The sequence below is a fragment of the Oncorhynchus masou genome, chromosome 24 (genome assembly GCF_036934945.1).
Source record: "Oncorhynchus masou masou isolate Uvic2021 chromosome 24, UVic_Omas_1.1, whole genome shotgun sequence".
In the NCBI taxonomy this organism is placed as follows: Eukaryota; Metazoa; Chordata; class Actinopteri; order Salmoniformes; family Salmonidae; genus Oncorhynchus; species Oncorhynchus masou.
The window spans coordinates 46,481,643-46,502,638 of NC_088235.1; the positions used below are offsets into that span (position 1 = coordinate 46,481,643).

Consider the following 20,996-nt stretch of genomic DNA (forward strand, 5'->3'; position numbering starts at 1 on the left):
CTGGTTTGTACGTATCCCCAGAGCGACAGAGCACAATGCTGTATTTGTGAATTTTCTTTTAGGTCTATGAGTATGGATATTTGGTTCATTGGAACACCCTGTGCAGCTAGAATAGTCTGCCGTGTTTCACCAGCCGAGCCATAGCCTCCAAACACAACATTATTCCAACACATTGTCCTCAGTCAAATTTTCACAATACCGATGTGTAAAATCTACTTAACAGCAAAGATATTCCGGGAGCCTTCCACTCATCCTCTTGCCTAGACCAGCAGGCTGGTGGAAGTGTTTTCTATATCGTTTTTTTCACAGTCCATTGTTTTGCTCGGCGAAGTGAATCAGCGATTTTATGAGCAATGCCCTGAGGGTAAGAACGTTACTGATACTTATCAGCTGGGATGCCAACGCTTCCCCTGCTGGGTATTGTTTTCAAATGCTGCCTGTACTCTTAATTAAATGTAAAGGCTTGAGACTAATAATACGTTTAAGTTTCTCTTTCTCCAGAAGGACATGTGGAACTCACGTAAAGTATTATGATTTCAAATCATTCTTACCTCGGGTCCCCCCCTCCATCTCTGAACTAATCCCTACTTTAACAGTAAGAGAAGCATGTAGAGAAAAATAGATGAATTGTTCATGGCATAATGATCGAGAGAGCCAGAGAAATTGCCTGCCTGATCTCGTTTCACAGGGGGGAAAAGGGGAGGGAAAGAAACCGAGCACACGGTGCACTGAGCACAGAGTACAAAGAGATATGTCCCCTCTAGAAAACACAAACACTAGTGTTATGCGTCTACAGTGCTAGGAGTATACACAGCCTCCGATGAATATTGAAGTGGGGAAGGAAAGTTTTCATTAGCATTCGCACAGACTTAGAGAGTGACTGTCGGGGAATGTTGGTAATATCTCTATGACTATGATAGAGCTGTAGAGACATTGTACTGGCTCCCCTTTTTTATCTGTGCAAATAAGTAAACTAATGTAAACTTAAAACCATAGGAAGATCTTTCACTGTCTTGTAGTGTAATAGAGCAGTATTGGCTTGCTTACTTCCGAGACAGTTGGCTCCCTTCAATCTGATCAAAGTTTAATTGGGTGCACCGACCACTCAAGGCCTCACTTCAGAATATTTGTTTATTCTAACATTATCGACCCCTCCCCTGCCAACCCCCGGAGGTTTATAATTGTGCAGCAAAGGATGTTCTGTTTTTTTCCCCTTCTTTTTAATTCCCTGGCACACCAAGCAGAAACAGGATGATCTAATCCTGCACTTACACAGCAGCTCTCTTTATTAACTCTATGCAACCTCCCAGCTCCCTGGATGAGGATATCGCTGGGCCAGGCCTTTCTCTTTCTGCATTGGCCCCAGATAGCTATTGATTGGGGATTGATTGGGTGGGCTCCTTGTTAAAGATATGTTGAGATGAAGCTGGGGGCTGGTGCTAAATCTGCTGAGTCATACTCTATTTCACAGGCTCTCTGCCCATTGATGTGCTGTTGGATCTGGGCCTTCTGTAATTGGATCAGTCCATGGCCTCCAGGTCTGGGCCGGCTTAGGTTCAGCCATAGACATCATCCCAGGTTGAGGTAATAGGGTTGTGTACTGGAGAAAAGAAGGGACGGCGTTGGTAAAAAAAAACACGAGGGGTACTACCTTGTTTTTAAAGATCATTTAAATAGCAAGCCTCCAGCATGAGATGTGCAGATGACAACATACAGCATTTAGACAATGGTTCAAGGTTACCATCCACATCACCAGAGTAAGAGCAACGGGGTCTGAGAGACAGCAACATAAGAGGAAGAAGAGTGGTAATTAAACATTTCCCTGCATTACCATTGTGTGATCGAGCATGAAATAGAAACCTAGTCCAAGCCATTGTCGCCCACAGAAAGAGATGACCCTTGACACTTAATTTACATGTCAGGTGACTTTACCTGACACGGTTAATTTAATTAAAATGAGGTAATTTAACGAGGGCATCTGCAGGCTGTAATTGGCTGATGAACCCAGCCAGCCAACCAGCTGGAAGGAAAATTGCGCCACAGTCACAGTAAGGTCACGTCTGACAATTATGCTTGCTTCTGTGGCACATTTGGAAATTGATGGGCATTAATCTGCTATTTTGTTAGTTGGAGAGTAGGGCTGTGTAGGGAGCCGCTGGTGGCTTCCACTGGTTTCCAGGGGAACAGTGTTTATAATGCCCATTTAGTCCATTTAGCCATGTGTCCCATTAGCATTAGCATCCCATCTGTCTCAGTCTCCCCCGAGAGCACTGGGGTGTGTGTGTGTATAAGGGGGTGTTTGGCATTGGCTCAGTTCTCCAAAGCTGTTATGTGGGTTGTTGATGGTGGCATCTGACAGGCCTGTCTCTTGGGTCTGGAGGTGGCACTAAGGACCGCTGCACTAGCCTGCCCTCAAGGGATGCTGTAGGTCAGGGTTCATCAACTAGAATCAGCTGTGGGCTGATTTGTTTTTCTTGAGTGGATGGTCAAATTGACCGCACAAAGCCCAAACCAATGACTGAAACCTAATTACATCAAACGTTGCATACATTTTTATATAATCACATATATATCTCTATTATGCGTGGTAATGTAAATCACTTGGAGCTGATTTCGCTGGTCTTTTTTGCAGTATTTTATGTCCAACACAAAAAAAAATTGTGTTAAAAGTGTTATTAAAACCACCAGCCGCCAGTTGGGGAATCCTGCTGTAGGTCCTCTTTATTAATAACCACCTAGCTCTGACACAGACACAGACACACACACACACGCACAGACACACACACACACACACACACACACACACACACACACACACACACACACACACACACACACACACACACACACACAGACACACACACACACACACACACACACACACACACACACACACACACACCTTTGTGGGAATGCAGTAGGTGTGATCATCTGTCTGAGGGAATATTTAATGCTGTCTGTGCCAAGGAACCGTCCTCAGGATAAGTCATTCCAGATGGTAGGGTTTTAGCTGTGAGTGAGGGCAGGGGGTGGAGAGAAGTGAGGAAAAGGACAGAGGATCCATTTCTATTTCTTATACTGCCCCTTGTTCATATCTTAAAGGGCAGAAATAAGTATGTGACAGGACTTTAGCAGGAAAATGATTTTATCCAATTATCAGTTCGTTACATGACTGAGTGGAAGTGGATCAGTGTGTATCTGGTATACTCTGTCCAGTTCAATTAAACACAACCGTAGAAGAGCTTTCTCTGTTTCCCTCACATTATTACACACACTGAAGGAGGAATGATTTGGCAAGGTCTCTGGGAAGGTAAATGTGTTGCATTGACTGTGCTCAGCGTACTGCTCGTTATAGTGAAGCAACTGCCCTGTGGAACCTGCTCCTATTCACTTTGCTTACATTCTGCCCTTCCAGTCCAGGCTGCATCGTTTCTCGAATGTCTGTTGCAGGATTAAACAATCCCAAAGGTGTTCTTTTCAGTTGTACAACACACTGTCACTGCTACCGTTGACTGGCTATGATGGTCATTGTTATGGAGACTGTTCCACTTCTCAGTCAATTTGCTTTTCATTTCAAAACTTAAACCCATTGATTTTGTCAAAAGTGACTCTTCTAAGAACTTGAAGCCCACTATGGTGTTTCATATTGCAGGTATATCTGTGCCATTGTTTGCACAGATGCGATTTCTCACCCTCTTTCAACAAGTAGACAAATGTGCTTGGAAACTTTGCAAATACGGCGGAAATGATATTTGTTATCGCCTCTCGGTATTATGCCCAGCGGCATACAGCGGAGGTGTGGGATGCAGGGAGTTTAGGACTCAACGGGTCTGGTTTAATATGTATTGTTGTCAAATCACAGCCCATCTCAGGGGACCCCTCTCTTTCACTCCAATAGAAGGCCTGTTTAAATATTTCATGCCAATAACCGCCGCCTATCCTATCGCTCCTCTCATCCCAAGCCGAGCGTCAGCCAGAGGACGGGGGTTTAATAAGGAGATAATGAATGATTAATTGAAAGGATATGAATTGTGTCTGCGTCAGTGTAGAGCTCCAGCAATGTCCAACGTGTTGTCTCCTGACGGTCGTCAAGGGCAACATAATGAGGCGTGTGCACTTGGACAAAGTCTTTAAAGAGACTTCCCTAGATCTGCTGTTACGGTGAGAAGGTAGCAGGAAAGGGGAACGTCTTTTTCCATTCTAGCACACCTCTATTAGAGAATCAGATAATCATACTCATAGCTGCCATAATATGTGTTGGTGGACGTGCAAAACTTCAGTTTAAACACTCAGATCTGTATCTTTGTTTCCATAGAACCAGTCTGATGAGATTGAATCAAACATTAGATGGTTGTAGTATTATCCTCAGCCCAAATGTCACTTTCCTCTTCGCCAGGGCTGTATTGATGAACACAGGGAGTCTCATTAAGAGTTGGACAGGTCTTGTTTGCAGTTCTCCTCTAATCACTGATTAAGACATGAATCAGGGTAAGCCCAGAGGAGGCTGTCATTGATTAAGTAATCCAGTTAGGATGCAGATTGGCAGGACCGAAGGTCCATCCTCTTCCAGCCATATATCTACTGGCTCCCACTGCAGCAATATAGCATGAGAAATGTCTTCTCAATGAGCTTGGCATTTATACTACATCAGCAGTCTTTGTGTGTGTGTGTGTGTGTGTGTGTGTGTGTGTGTGTGTGTGTGTGTGTGTGTGTGTGTGTGTGTGTGTGTGTGTGTGTGTGTGTGTGTGTGTGTGTGTGTGTGTGTGTGTGTGTGGTGTGTGCATGAGTGCATACATGCATGCTCTTAAGAATAGTGGTTTGCTGGACAAAAGCCAATCTCCTGTCAAAGCCTCTCTATACCCCCAAAATCATTACTTTGTCATATTCCATTTTTCTGATTCTGAAAATGGGTCAACTTCTGTAGCCAAAGCCACTGATTGAGATTTGCAGCTCAGTGCCCCTCTGAAGGGTAGGGTTATAGGTTATAGAAGTTTAGTGGATATCAGAGTATGAATTTAGTAGACCTAGTCTACTCACGCTTTGGCCAGCTGCCATTTCACTCCATTTAAATCATTGAGCACTACTTGGAGCCCCATTGTCAGTCTGCTAAACAGCCCTCAAAATGTCCTATTGCAGGTACTTCAATGATGTTTGTTGTTGTCTGTGCACACAGGAAAAACAGGTTTGCTCTTATTGGTCCAAAGTGTCAGTTCCTCTCCTCTGCCCCTCACCTCTCGTCCCCTCTCATATCTGCCTGTCGTTGTTTACAGCATTCTGAAATTAATTAGCCGTTTTATGGGTCATTTACCGGCAGCCGATATAGATACCACCTTGTACTTCTTGACTTGTGAAGGACTTGTCAGGGGACATAAAATACACATGCTCTACCAGGGCACAGTATCCACTGGACACACAGCCCCAGCCCCCCCGCCTTCCCTTTTATGATCGCCTCTCTGCCTGTCCAGACCGATTAACCAAGCCTCTACTTCACGACCTAGCTCACCCTGACCAGCTCACTGTCTCTCACGCCAACCCTGCGGTAGGGACAGGTTAGAGGATAGTGAGAAGAAGCTAACGCTAACAGACAGAGACACACTGCTCTGCTCCCTTTAACCACATACACCCCAGTGCTGTGCTAGTGGCATCAAGCTAGCCGCCATGCTAACAGACACAGCCATGACAATGCAGGACAGGTTAGTGTTCCAGGCAGACTAACAGAAATGGACAGGTTACACATCGCTACATGCCATAGCGCTTGAGTGAGCTGTAGTATTCTGTTACTTGCCTGCAGACACTGGCACTATGTGGTAGGTAGCGTTAACTAGGAATGCCGAATAAATGTCAGACATGGATCCTGTGATAGTCAAGTTAGCACACAGACACCCACCACATGTCAGGGTCAAGGATCAAGGGTTATACTAACTTAAACATGCAAACATAACTCCTACTCTTTGGGCAAAAGACTGGTTGACTGGTTATACCAACAGACTCCAGCCTATGTCAAAACATTTAACACACATGTACTACCTGGCACAGATATGCCATCTATGGCATAGTGAAAAACTATGCACCTCTGGTTAAGATAGCGTTGTCAAGGTCTAAGTCTGATCCAAGTGGTATTCCTTCGTCATTGCAACAGCTTTTGTATAGTTGATCAACAGTATACCCCATTACAATTGCCCAGTAGGGTATGTCTCTAGCAGGACTTTGTACTGAAACTCAATGAGGAAAACATTGATGATGTAAGACCAACATTATGCATAAGCGCTCGAAAAACAAGTGTGCTTTACATAGAACAGGTGATTACCCCCAAGCTAAAACACAAGGAACACTAGAAACAATAGCCCAATAACATTAGCCTACTTTATTGAAGCCGAAAATGTGTGGGTGTGTGGGTGTATGTGTGGGTATATTTGTGTGTGTGTGTGTACAGTCATATACATGAGAGGGAGTTGTGAGTGTGCTGGTTCTGAGCGATTAGTGCTTTTTGAGGTTGGTTCGATTATTAAAATATAATCACGTTTTTCAATTAAAAAAATAAAATAATAATCTTAACATTAAATATACTATGCATTATGTGGGTTGAATGCAGAATAAAACATTGAATAAAAGCCCCATGATGGTGGTGACTGCCCATTGCTGCTTATCACTTATTAACCATCATTTATTCACATTACTTTAATACAATATTTCAGTGGTTGTGTATATTACATTTGTTTTATTTGATGACTTTATTATTTAATTCCAAGTCATCATCTCATCTTTATGAAGCTGCTGCTTATGCTGCTGACAAAATCACTATTTTGTAGTTTTTCAACATAAATAATGCATACTTTTATGATGGCTGAATACCAACTATCAGTCACTTAGATCATGTATTTTCAGATAGAGGTACCTGGCGAAGCAACAGCTGCTCTCCATATCACCTCACGATCGCACATTCGTCTCTCTTCCGTAGCAGGCGTCAAAGAAACACAGACCCAACAAGTAGATGCGCAATGGATTATGGTCATTGTAGTTAATTATCACATTTTATGCTCTAAACTATATAGAATATTGGCTTGTTGGAAAATACAACTCCCTACTTCATCGCACAGTTCAGGCTGGATCTAATTCATCTCTAGAGAGACTGCGATGTCCGTGTTATTTAGCTCACAGAAAAAAAACAGAAATGTAATTATAATACTTGAACCAACTTCGGTCAATTAGCTTGGCTCCTGTGTGTCTGTGTGGTCCCTATCCAGCCAGGTCCTGCTTGGCTCCTGTGTGTCTGTGTGGTCCCTTTCCAGCCAGGTACTGCTTGGCTCCTGTGTGTCTGTGTGGTCCCTATCCAGCCAGGCCCTGCTTGGCTCCTGTGTGTCTGTGTGGTCCCTTTCCAGCCAGGTACTGCTTGGCTCCTGTGTGTCTGTGTGGTCCCTATCCAGCCAGGCCCTGCTTGGCTGCTGTGTGTCTGTGTGGTCCCTATCCAGCCAGACCCTGCTTGGCTCCTGTGTGTCTGTGTGGTCCCTATCCAGCCAGGCCCTGCTTGGCTCCTGTGTGTCTGTGTGGTCCCTATCCAGCCAGGCCCTGCTTGGCTCCTGTGTGTCTGTGTGGTCCCTATCCAGCCAGACCCTGCTTGGCTCCTGTGTGTCTGTGTGGTCCCTATCCAGCCAGACCCTGCTTGGCTCCTGTGTGTCTGTGTGGTCCCTATCCAGCCAGGTCCTGATTGGCTCCTGTGTGTCTGTGTGGTCCCTATCCAGCCAGGCCCTGCTTGGCTCCTGTGTGTCTGTGTGGTCCCTTTCCAGCCAGACCCTGCTTGATTCATGTGTGTCTGTGTGGTCCCTTTCCAGCCAGGTCCTGCTTGGATCCTGTGTGTCTGTGTGGTCCCTATCAAGCCAAGCCCTGCTTGGCTCCTGTGTGTCTGTGTGGTCCCTTTCCAGCCAGGTCCTGCTTGGATCCCGTGTGTCTGTGTGGTCCCTATCAAGCCAAGCCCTGCTTGGATCCCGTGTGTCTGTGTGGTCCCTATCCAGCCAGGTCCTGCTTGGATCCTGTGTGTCTGTGTGGTCCCTATCAAGCCAAGCCCTGCTTGGCTCCTGTGTGTATGTGTTGTCCCTTTCCAGCCAGGCCCTGCTTGGCTCCTGTGTGTCTATGTGGTCCCTTTCCAGCCAGGTCCTGCTTGGCTCCTGTGTGTCTGTGTGGTCCCTATCCAGCCAGGTCCTGCTTGGCTCCTGTGTGTCTGTGTTGTCCCTATCAAGCCAGGCCCTGCTCAGCTCTTGTGTGTCCCCACTATTGTTCCCACTCTGTCTCTGTTTGTGTTTGTTTTCTTCGGGGTGTTTGGAGCATACGCTGATAAAAAGCCGCTCAGCGTCTGACTCAAACAGGCTTTGTTCATCTGCCACTTCCTCATTAATTAAGTTTTCCTCCCTCCTCTCTTCCCCTCTGCCCCCCCCCCCCGCTGTTCTTCTCCTCTGGTCCTCTTCTCTCGCTCTCTCTCACTCCCCCTCTCTCTCATTCCCTTTCTCATTTTTGTCTACAGCAGCTCATGCGGGAGCGACAGCAGATGGCCAGCCGTCCCTTTGCCTCGGTTGCCGTGGCGCTGGATGTAAGCGTCGACCAGGAACAGGAAGAGCTGCTGCAGGGGCAGGTGGAGGTGGGTACCTAACACATCTCATTAGCATATTGTTGTCCACCGCGATGGTGATACCATGGAATACAGGCTTGGCACCGAGATCGCCCACAGTATCCTCTGTTGTGTGTAGACACTGGAGCGTGGGTGTGAGAAAGCAGGGTTTCATGACTTGAAATGCAAAACATATGTGGCCAACTTAAACAAATACTGAAGGCATTGTGGGAATTCACACAACAAAGAACATATCCAGAGTTTAGCGTGGCCATATCCGGAAAAGCTAGTTTGTTAAGAAATAAAAACATTCTGAAAACCAATTCCTTTTCTTGCTGTGTCCCCAATAACATGGGTTAGGTCCTTTCACGTTATCCTTTTCAGCACCGTTCCAGCAACTATGGTGGATTCATAACCAACCCAGCGCAGTACAGCTCGGCTAATCTTGGCTCGGCTAGTCTCAGTAGTATGAAAAGGGTATAACTATGACTTCCTGAATTGTGTTCCCACACACCCTCTATGGGTATTGCGTATGATCTGATAATCTACCTCTGAAAATCCTTAGTGGTTTTGTGAGTTTTCCAGGTCTTTGCTTCATAAAAGATTTACCGGCTCTACCACAAATCTCTGTAACAGCTGCCGCCTGCCGGCCAGTCCACATCCGGCTTTAATGGAATTGATAGTGAGTGTCAGGGGGGGCAAAGTATGCTCTGATAATGCATTATTCCTGGTATACCTATTAATATAGTAGATGGTAGTATTATACTGCATGGTCACATAACCTATGTTAGCAGTAAGCCCATAGAGGAGTGTTTTCCCCCATAGCCTGGCGTGATAGAGACCACTACAGCATTCATCGGTGTCCAACCCAAAATTGTTTTTGTTGTTATTTTCCTGTTTTCCCATTTTGAGCTCCTGAAGGTGAAAAACATTGAAATGGAACGGTATCTTCACGTAAAGGTTAATTAAGTAACATCTGGTGTTGCTCCACAGAGACTATTTAGCATAATTGCATAGTAAATAAGAAAATTGTGTACAACAGTGTACTTGCGGGAAAATAAGTGGATTCATAATCGGATTTCATACATCATTTACACAGTTACTGTGTAAAAGCAAGTTCTGGACCTGTGTTTTTATGTACAGGTGTATTTTGGCCAAAGCCATTTGTAAAAGGTGCACAGGAGGGCTTTTCAAATGTTTACTCTGCATTTTGATATGCTGATGACATTTTACTAGCAGCGAAAAGCGTGGAATTGGATTAAAGTCCCCAAAAACTAGAAACGGGGCTGCAGGAAGGGTACATACAGCATATCAAAAAATAACTGGATTGATAAGTGTAATTTATTTGAATGCAGTGTTGTGTTTGTATTTATACACGTGAGGAGGTTGGCACATGTTGCCTTACCTGTCCTCTGAACAGATGGATAACAGAGTGGCTTAAGCCCTTTCTCAATGACCATGAGTGGAGCAGTTAGCTAATGTGCGCTAAGTGGAGATTAGGTTTTTCACACAGCTTCTAGGCACTGGTAAAACTGTATTTCACACACTGTTCTGAATTATGCTATTCAGAACATGCGAGATGAACTTAAGAGTGTTTCAAAGATATTCCCTTTCCTGAGAATCTTCAAAGAACCAGCTGCAATTATTGACATCTGGTAAAAGTCAGGCAAACGAGCGACCGTCTGCTATTTACTCAGAGAAATACAGTACACCATTTTTGTTTCAAAACCGGCATCTGGTTAAGATGAACAAGACATAGGTCATTGGAGGCATGAATTACTAACATATTTATTGTTTTTTTATGTGCCTGCAAATTGTCTCTAAATGGTTGCAGAAAATCAGACAAGTATGCAATGAAAAACCGCACAAACATAAGTCATTTCCTAATGTCATCAGAGTGGTCTATGGAAGGCAAGCGATCTAAAGTAGAGACTATGAACGAGTAAGGTTAAGTAATGTGGCATGTCATTATAAAGACAGACAATAGCGGTATCATCAGAAGACAATCAGACCAAATCGAACATCCAGTGTGGGTATTTTGCCTTGGCCTGGGTCTGTAGTATTGAGGAGACGCCTTGCCCTGTGATCCAGGTACATCAAAGTGGAGAGATTCATTGCGTAGGTGTGTAGCCTGAGGCCAAAGGTGATTAAAATAGGTCCTGGGCTCCAATCATTTCTCCCCTACCCTCCCCTGCTGTTGATAAAGGATGTCTGGAGCAGTTATTATTCATCGGTGACCTGAAGGCTCTCTAGTCCCCAGACTGCTGTAAAACCGGCCTGTTAGACCACACCAGAGTGGACCTGACAGGTAGCTTACTAAAACACCCACAGCCCTTACACATACACACACACACAAACACCACACCTGGATCCTGTTCATTGTCTCTGAACTGGAGTGAACGGCATGGAAATGGAAGTGGTACACAAATACCACACAGAATAAAACAGCTGGGTTGAGTTCCTGCACTTACTCAGTAAAATAAAATCTAATCAAATTGTATTGGTCACATACACGTGATTAGCAGATGTTATTGCAGGTGTAGCGAAATGCTTGTGCTTCTAGCTACGATAGTGCAGTAATATCTAACAAGTAATATCTAACAAATTACACAACATATACCTAATACACACAAATCCAAGTAGGAATGGATTAAGACTATATACATATGGACGAGTGATGTCAGAGCGGAACGGTCTAAGATGTAGTAGAATAGTATAGAAACAGTACAGTTGAAGTCGGAAGTTTACATACACTTAGGTTGGAGTCATTAAAACTCGTTTTTCAACCACTCCACAAATGTCTTGTTAACGAACTATAGTTTTGACAAGTCGGTTAGGACATCTACTTTGTGCATGACACAAGTCAGTTTTCCAACAATTGTTTACAGTCAAATTATTTAACTTGTAATTCACTGTAACAATTCTGGTGGGTCAGAAGTTTACATACTAAGTTGACCGTGCCTTTAAACAGCTTGGAAAATTCCAGAAAATTATGTCATGGCTTTAAAAGCTTCTGATAGGCTAATTGACATGATTTGAGTCAATTGGAGGTGTACCTGTAGATGTATATCAAGGCCTACCTTCAAACTCAGTGCCTCTTTGCTTGACATGGGAAAATCAAAAGAAATCTGCCAAAAATTGTAGACCTCCACAAGTCTGGTTCATCCTTAGGAGCAATTTCCAAATGCCTGAAGGTACCACGTTCATCTGTACAAACAATAGTACGCAAATATAAACACCATGGGACAACGCAGTCATCATACCGCTCAGGAAGGAGACGCGTTTTGTCTCCTAGAGATGAACGTACTTTGGTGTGAAAAGTGCAAATGAATCCCAGAACAACAGCAAAGGACCTTGTGAAGATGCTGGAGAAAACAGATACAAAAATATCTATATCCACAGTAAAACGAGTCCTATATCGACATAACCTGAAAGGCAGCTCAGCAAGGAAGAAGACACTGCTCCAATCCAGCCATAAAAAAGCCAGATTACGGTTTGCAACTGCACATGGGGACAAAGATCATGAAACAAAAATAGAACTGTTTGGGCATAATGACCATCACTATGTTTTGAGGAAAATGGGGGAGGCTTGCAAGCCAAAGAACACCATCCCAAATGTGATACACAGGGGTGGCAGCATCATGTTGAGGGGTGGTTTGCTGCAGGATGGACTGGTGCACTTCACAAAATAGATGGACAAAATAGATGGCATCATGAGGTAGGAAAATTACGTGGATATATTGAAGCAACATCTCAAGACATCAGTCAGGATGTTAAAACTTGGTTCCAAATGGACATTGACCCCAAGCATACTTCAAAAGTAGTGGAAAAATGGCTTAAGGACAATAAAGTTAAGGTATTGGAGTGGCCATCACAAAGCCCTGACCTCAATCCCATAGAAAAGTTGTGGCCGGAACGGAAAAAGTGTGTGTGAGCAAGGAGGCCTACAAATCTGACTCAGTTACACCAGCTCTGTTAGGAGGAATGGGCCAAACTTCGCCGAACTTATTGTGGGAAGCTTGGGGAAGGGTACCCGTAAAGTTTGACCCAATTTAAACAATTTAAAGGTAATGCTACCAAATACTAATTGGCTGTATGTAAACTTCTGACCCACTGGGAATGTGATGAATGAAATAAAATCTGAAATAGATCATTCTCTCTACTATTATTCTGGCATTTCACATTCTTAAAACGAAGTGGTGATCCTAACTGACCTAAGACGGGGGATTTTTACTAGGATTAAATGGCAGGAATTGTAAAAAATTAGTTTAAATGAACTTGGCTAAGGTGTATGTCATCTTCCAGCTGTATATACATATGAGATGAGTAATGCCAGATATGTAAACATTAAGTGACTAAGATACCGTAGAATAGTATAGAATACAGTATATACATATGCGATGAGTAATGCCAGATATGTAAACATTCCTTAAATTGGCCAGTGATTCCTAGTCTATGCTTATAGGCAGCAGCCTCTAATGTGATAGTGATGGTTGTTTAACAGTCAGATGGCCTCTCGGTCCCAGAGTTGATGCACCTGTACTGACCTCGCTTTCTGGATGATAGTGGGGTGAACCAGCAGTGGCTCGGGTGGTTGATGTCCTTGATGATCTTTTTGGCCTTCCTGTGACAACGGGTGCTATAGTTGTCCTGGAGGGCAGGTAGTTTTCCCCCTCTAATGTGTTCGGCAGACCCCACCACCCTCTGGAGAGCTTTGTGGTTGCGGGCTGTGCAGTTGCCGTAGCAGGCGGTGATACAGCCCGACAGGATGCTTTCAATTGTGCATCTGTAAAAAAAGTGTGAGTGTTTTAGGTGACAAACCAAATTTCTAAAGCCTCCTAAGGTTGAAGAGGCTCTGTTGCGCATTCTTCACCACACTGTCTGTGTGGCTGGTCCATTTCAGTTTGTCAGTGATGCATATGCCAAGGAACTTGAAGCTTTCCACCTTCTCCTCTGCGGTCCCGTCAATATAGATAGGGGGGTGCACCCTAGTAGCACGCCACACAAGCGTTGTCAAGAGTTGAACGACATACGCACAAAGACAACCAGTTTTATTCTAAGGGGAAATGACCCCAGTCTTGAGCCTATAATAACCATAACCAGTGAACTACCCATCTCAGAGGTAGATCACACAGCACCCCCCCCTCCTCTAAATCTAATCACGGTGCTCCAAATGACTGGGCCACAGAATAAAACAAGAGGTAACTCATCAGCATCAATCACGTACATACCAGATCCATAACATCCCCGTAGCGTCATAAAGCTGATGAGCCTACAGGAACGAGCATCTGTAAGACGCCCGGACACATCTCGCCTTCCATCCCAGAGTGATATATGGCGCTGGGGGTTTTCATAATGCTATTTAAAGGGGAGAAATGAATCAATTTTCATATCTAATGTTTTAATGCGCTGTATTTATTTTCCAATCTTGGGGATTTAATGCGCTGGGGCGGAGGGTAATGAAAGGAGCAGCGAGGAGATAAAGAATATTTATGACACCTGGGAGAAATGGGCTGTGTTTGGAGCCTTTTACTTGTGTGTTTTATCAGCACCCACAAAGCCAATGATCTCATCCGAGAGAGAACAAGGGGAGAGAGAACACAGATGGAATAAACCTACATCTGAGCGACACGTAGAAAAACATGAAAGCACCCACAAAAACACACATTTACACACTCACACACCTTCCATCATTGTCAATTATTAATTGTACATACAGTACCAGTCAAAAGTTTGGACACACCCACTCATTCAAACTATTTTTATTTGTACTATTTTCTACATTGTACAATAGTAGTGAAGACATCAAAACTATGAAATAACACATATGGAATCATGTAGTAACCAAAAATGTATTAAACCAGAATTGTAGATTTCATTTGCTGGGTGGTGGTGTGGGTGTGGTGGTTTAAACACCAACATTGTGTGAGAGAGGCTTCATAGCTATGATCCTTTCCATATAAAATGACCCATGAGCACCAACATGTGAACTTCATAAGAGCATGTCAAATTGGGTGTTAAATGAAAGCTAAGAGTATATTTTTGATGTTGAAATGAAGACATGGTGTGTGTGTGTGGGAGGGGGGGTGCTAGAGAGCGTGCTATGGAATATATGGATTGTTAGAGCTCTGCTCAATTGTTAAACAAATTCATATTGCTCTTAATCTCTCACAACCTATAATTTCAGACATTGTCTGACGAGGAAAAGGCACCAAAATAGGCGGCGCTAAACAAGATCATTTGGACGAGACAGACAACAGACCAATGCCAACATCGCTGACCCACAAGGTTAGCTGAAGATGCTAGCTCCCAAGAGCTCCTTACAGAACCCACTCAGAGTGACCTACTGGCCACTATAAACTCATGAAGGTGGACACAAGGTTGGCTCATATCTCAAAGAGTATTGGGACTTGAAGGCAATCAAGGGCAGGGTGCATGAGGTCGAGCAGACGACAATCGATCATGAGATCAGGCTACAGGACATTGAGAAACAGTGCAAAATGACAACAAAGCCCTGAAAGCTCGACTGGAAATGCTCAAATCGCATTCTGAGATATGGAGACCCAGTGAATTTGTATCAGAACTGATACCGGCACTGCTGGGGATGTAACACAAAACGCCCTTCCTGATCGGCCGAGCACATAGATTACAAGCAACGATGCCAGCCAAGGGAGCACTACCAAGGCCATTCATTGCACAGCTGCACTACCCTTTATACCTGGGATCTCATCCACAAGCTTTCAAGACAACAGTTCCCCCTTGACTACAACGGAGACAGGGTGTCTTTCTACCCAGATCTTACTTTAGAGGTAAGGAAAAAACGGAAAAAGTTTAATGAGCTGCACAATTAATGCAGGGCGGCCAGTATCCGATATGGATTCCTCTTCTCATCCCGGTCCAAGGTGACTGGCGAGGGATCAACACGTATGTTTTACACCCCAAAATATGCCGAACTGTTCTTGGCAAGCAAGCGCCCTGTCTAAGAATCCAGAACTGCTGTGTCAGCCGCCTAAGTGGCCAAATACAGGCCAGAAATGTTATTGTTTATATAGCACTGTTCAGCCTATCATGTTTTATTCCCACTCCCTCCCCTAATGTGAGAGTTAAGTGTTATTATTATTTTTTTATATACAGTACCAGTCAAAAGTTTGGACATACCTACTCATTCAAGGGTTTTTTCTTTATTTGTACTATTTTCTACATTGTAGAATAGTAGTGATAACATCAAAACTATGAAATAACACATATGGAATCATATAGTAACCACCCTTTACCTTGATGACAGCTTTGCACACTCTTGGCATTCTCTCAACCAGCTTCACCTGGAATGCTTTTCCAACAGTCTTGAAGGAGTTCCTACATATGCTGAGCACTTGTTGGCTGATTTTCCTTCTTTCTGTGGCCCAACTCATCCCAAACCATCTCAATTGGGTTGAGGTCGCGTGATTGTGGAGGCAAGGTCATCTGATGCAGCACTTACGGTCAGATGCCGTAAGTGCTGCATGGTGGTCTGTTTGAAACATGTAAGTATTATAGACTCGGTCAGGGAGAGGTTGACAATGTCAGTGAAGACACTTGCCAGTTGGTCCGTGCATGCTTTAAGTACACATCCTGGTAATCCGTTTGGCCCCGCGGCTTTGTGAATGTTGACCTTTTTAAAGGTCTTGATCACATCGGCTACGTAGAGGGTGATCACACTGTCATCTTGAACAGCTGGTGTTCTCATCCATGCTTCAGTATTGCTTGCCTCGAGGCGAGCATAAAAGGCATTTTGCTCATCTGGTAGGCTCGCGTCACTGGGTATCTCACAGCTGGGTTTCCCTTTGTAGTCCGTAATATTTTTCAATCCCTTCCACATCCGACGAGCATCAGAGCCAGTGTAGTAGGATTCAACCTTACTTCTGTATTGACGCTTTGCCTGTTTGATGGTTCATTTGAGGGCATAGCAGGATTTCTTATAAGCATCTGGATTAGTGTCCTTCTCCTTGAAAGTGGCAAGAAGTGGGACTTATTGAGGAAGTTGGTGACTGAGATGTTATACTCCTCAATGCCATTGGATGAATCCCGGAACATATTCCAGTCTGTGTTAGCAAAACAGTCCTGTAGAGTAGCATCCGCGTCATCTGGCCACTTCCTTATTGAGCGAGTCACTGGTACTTCCTGCTTTAGTTTTTGCTTGTAAGCGGGAATCAGGAGGAAAGAATTATGGTCAGATTTGCCAAATGGAGGGTGAGGGAGAGCTTTGTATGCGTCTCTGTGTGTGGAGTAAAGGTGGTCTAGAGTTGTTTTTCTTCCGGTTGCACATGTGACATGGTAGAAATGAGGTAAAACGGATTTAAGTTTGCCTGCATTAAAGTCTCCGGCCAGTAGGAGTGCCGGTTCTGGATTAGCATTTTCTTGTTTGCTTGTGGCCTTTGTCATGACTGACCTGTTAAAGCCAGTTTACCGTGGACCACAATCCTACAGAGACATCTCTCACACCTAAAAGGGGGGTGGTTTATGACACCTCCCGTCCATTGTAAATCTTAAGACAGCAGACAAAAAAAATGGTGGTAATTACAATGAAAATGAATGTTGTTTTTGTCATGTTATTGAATGTTAAATGTCGACGTTATAACGAAAACATTATAACTTTAAGAGATTTCATAATATGTATCTGATATTTGCATACTGTACGTTGTGTGGAAAATGTCCAGATCAAAGAGAATGTTTTTGTAAAGAGGAAATGTGAAGTTGTCTAAATTGGAAAGAATCCCTCGTAACTAGTGATGCCCAGAGAACTTGTCATAGAAACGCCCCTTTATGACCCAAATGTATAAAACATGTGAATTAAGAATTTACAAAGCAGACTCAATGACCACGCGCTACAGCCAAGGTCAGAGTTAGTCGCAACCCCAAAACGCAACATGAGGTTGAAGAAGACAAAGGAACCTTTTAACAATCTATGCTATGGATGAGCTATGTCTAAGAGGGTGAATTCAAGCAGGACCACCCGGTGACCACACTCCAAGGAATCGTGTGTCTGAACTGCTTTCATTCCTATACTGGAGCCCTGAGCTACACACAGGGACGGACTGGGAATGAAAAATGCCCCCCCCCACATACACCACCACCCACAGGACCCACGCCACACTTTATGTTAACAAGATTACTGAACAATATTTATAACAATAACTTTAGTAAAATCGATGTAAAATAGAACAAGGGGAATGTGTTGCTCTTAGGAAGAGGCTGGCTGGATGGAGCACATATTGGCACAATGGCACTGGCAGCAAGGTGGCAAGAATCTCTGTAACCATTTGACCAGTAAAATAAATAATACAGGAAGAAATTTGTTGGTGAAAAGACTGGTGAGTAGCCAAATCATAGAATTATATAAAAAATATACATATTTCCTACCTCCAATTAGCAATTCCTGCAGCAGCTCACTTCTCTCAGCAATGCCATCTATAACCAGGTCACTGTCCAGGTTCATTAAAACATCTCGCTCAGTAGCCATGAGCATAAAAACCTTCAGGTGCTGTTGAGATAGAGTACTCCTGAGCCTACTCTTGATGCATTTCAGAGTAGAGAAGCTCCACTCACAAGCTACCTGGATTACTGACAGGATAAGTAGAAACTTGTAAGCAAGGCCCAGGATGTGGTATGCGTCGGTCAATAGGTTGTACTGACTAAGAATACGGTAGCAACACACTGGACAGTCACCATCTCCACCTCATCTTCATTTCCTTCTGGTTCACAATCCTCCATAGTCCTGGGTGTGTGTTCTTCAAATCCCGATTGTTTTAACCTAGTCCACTGTTCTGCCAGACTCATGAGCTCACTCTGTAAATTGGCCACCGTTGCTCTGCTGTCAAATTTGATCAAACATTTCGTTAGTTCTTGAAGGGCTGTCTGTGGAAGTGCTGTCTGTGGAAGGGCTGTCTGTGGAAGGGCTGTCTGTGGAAGGGCTGTCTGTGGAAGGGCTGTCTGTGGAAGGGCTGTCTGTGGAAGGGCTGTCCGTGGAAGGGCTGTCTGTGGAAGGGCTGTCTGTGGAAGTGCTGTCTGTGGAAGTGCTGTCTGTGGAAGGGCTGTCTGTGGAAGGGCTGTCTGTGGAAGGGATGTCTGTGGAAGGGCTGTCTGTGAAAGGCCACTGGCACTGGATGGTAGGTGACTACATTTTTAGGGTCCAGAAGAGCCGTGTCGGCATACAAAGTGCCATTACTCAGAAATCGCAGATGGACGCTATCTATAACTGTATCCAGAATTTGATTATGGACACCAATCCTGTATGCACTCTCTGCCCCAGTAAAATATTCATCTTGTGCCATAGTTTTCTTCTTTCGAGCCCTTTTTGTTGGCTGAGTGGTCTCTAACTCCAGCTCTGTTTCCTCATCCCATTCCTGCAACTTCCTGTTGGCCCACTGAACAAATGTGTCTGCAGCTGCCTGGACTTTTTCAAAATCTTTTGCCATTCCTGTCAGCTGCTCCTCTATAGACACAAACATACGATGCGCAGACAGAATGTCCATTCCACTTGTTTGAAGATATTTTGAGACTGGTGATGTGACCTGAAAGTTTCTGAGGAATGTCTGAGCTGTAAGTATTGTTTCATACTTCAGCAACCCCTCAATGTATCCTTGTGCCTTGACCTGTGCCTCCAAAAACCTTTTTAAGGCACTGTCTTTAGCCCACCAGCTTGTCTCTCCAATTGGAGCAAGACTTCTGTGTCTTGGGTCCTTGCTCTCCTTTTCCCAAAATGTTCATCCTCTGGTAGGATTCACAGAAGAACACAGCTATGTGGTTAATGAGAGAAAAAAGTGACCCACTTGCCAAGATACTCTCTGTTGTGTCTGCCAAAACAAGGTTCACAATGTGTGCATAGCACCACACATGCACTTGATTGGTGGACTTTGCAGAGAGCAGGGCAGAGAAACCTTTATTCTGGCCTTACTGGAGGCTCCATCAGTGGAAATGCCAATGCACTTGCTGATGTCAAGCTTCATGTTTTCCAGTACTTCACTCCGTACCTGGAGGAAGTATTGTCCGGTGGATGACTCGCATTTCACCACAGCCACAAGCCTCATGGTTGACGTTCGTCACATATCTGACTATGACAGAGCATTGGTCTTGTGTTGTAATGTCCTGCGTAGTGGAAATCTGGACCTAAAACATACCAGGTTCCTGGAGTTCACTTGCTATGGTGGCCTGCATTGTGTGTTGGCTGGTGGTAATCATGTTGATAATAGAGTAATTAGAGAGCCTCTGCCCCCTCTTGACCCAGACTCATGCAGTTTTTTTAGATTTTCTCTATGCAGGCAGTGAGATATTCTTTCATACACAGGTTGTGCTTTCCCAGCAGAATGATCATCTCTAAAAAGTTGCCATGGTCAATGCTGCTGTCATCTAGCGTATAAGCTGCTTCAGACTGTATGCCTCTGTAGCTCAGACCTCTCTTGCCTATGACTTTAACAACATCTATAATGCGCTCTAGCACTTGCCTTCTTCTGCCCAGCAGCTAGCTAAGCAGCTAGCTAACATCCACTGTCCACTAGCACTGTAGAAACTATTACACTCAACTGAACGACTCGATTAGCGTAGTGTCAGCTAGCTACATAGTTGTCTTCGCTGTCTTTGTATCCAAGATAATTGTGCAGTTTAGAGTGTGTAGACTTAGAGTGATTATCTTAATTTACCGAGGTTAGCTAGCCAGCTATTTGTCGTCCTTAACGTAGGAAATGCTGCTAGCTAGCTAGCTAACAGCTAGCCAACCTCTACCGAATTGAACTCCAACTACCCGGTCAACATTCCGCGTCGCTCCACAGGTAGTATCACATCTTTCATTTCACTTCATTACAGTACAACGGTTTGTTTTGTTTGATCGTAGCTAGCCAGCTACATAGCCGTCTTTGTATCTAAGACAATTGTGTAGTCTAGAGCGATTTTCTAGGTTAGCTGGCCAGCTATTGTCGGTCTTTCAACGTAGCTAGCCAGCTAGCCCCCGAATAGCAGCACTGTAGTAACTATTACAGTACAACGGTTTGTTTTGTTTGATCGTAGCTAGCTAGCTACATAGCCGTCTTTGTATCTAAGACAATTGTGTAGCCTAGAGCGATTTTCTAGGTTAGCTGGCCAGCTATTGTCGTTCTCTTAACGTAGCTAGCCAGCTAGCCCCCGAATAGCAGCACTGTAGTAACTATTACAGTACAACGGTTTGTTTTGTTTGATCGTAGCTAGCTAGCTACATAGCCGTCTTTGTATCTAAGTCAATTGTTTAGCCTAGAGCGATTTTCTAGGTTAGCTACATCGCAGCCACTACCAGCTAGCCTACTCCAGCAGTACTGTACCATTTCAATCATTTTAGTCTATAAGATTCTTGCTACGTAAGCTTAACTTTCTGAACATTCGAGACGTGTAG

General features: G+C 44.2%; 1 protein-coding gene across 1 annotated transcript in view; it reads left to right on the forward strand.

Annotated features, from left to right (window-relative positions):
- Window positions 1–20,996, forward strand: part of LOC135512267 (attractin-like protein 1) — a 334,131-nt gene that overhangs the window by 244,886 nt on the left and 68,249 nt on the right. The window contains exon 28 of the mRNA XM_064934112.1: window positions 8,516–8,629. Within this exon, the coding sequence (XP_064790184.1) occupies window positions 8,516–8,629 (114 nt within the window). The remainder of the gene's footprint in view (window positions 1–8,515; window positions 8,630–20,996) is intronic.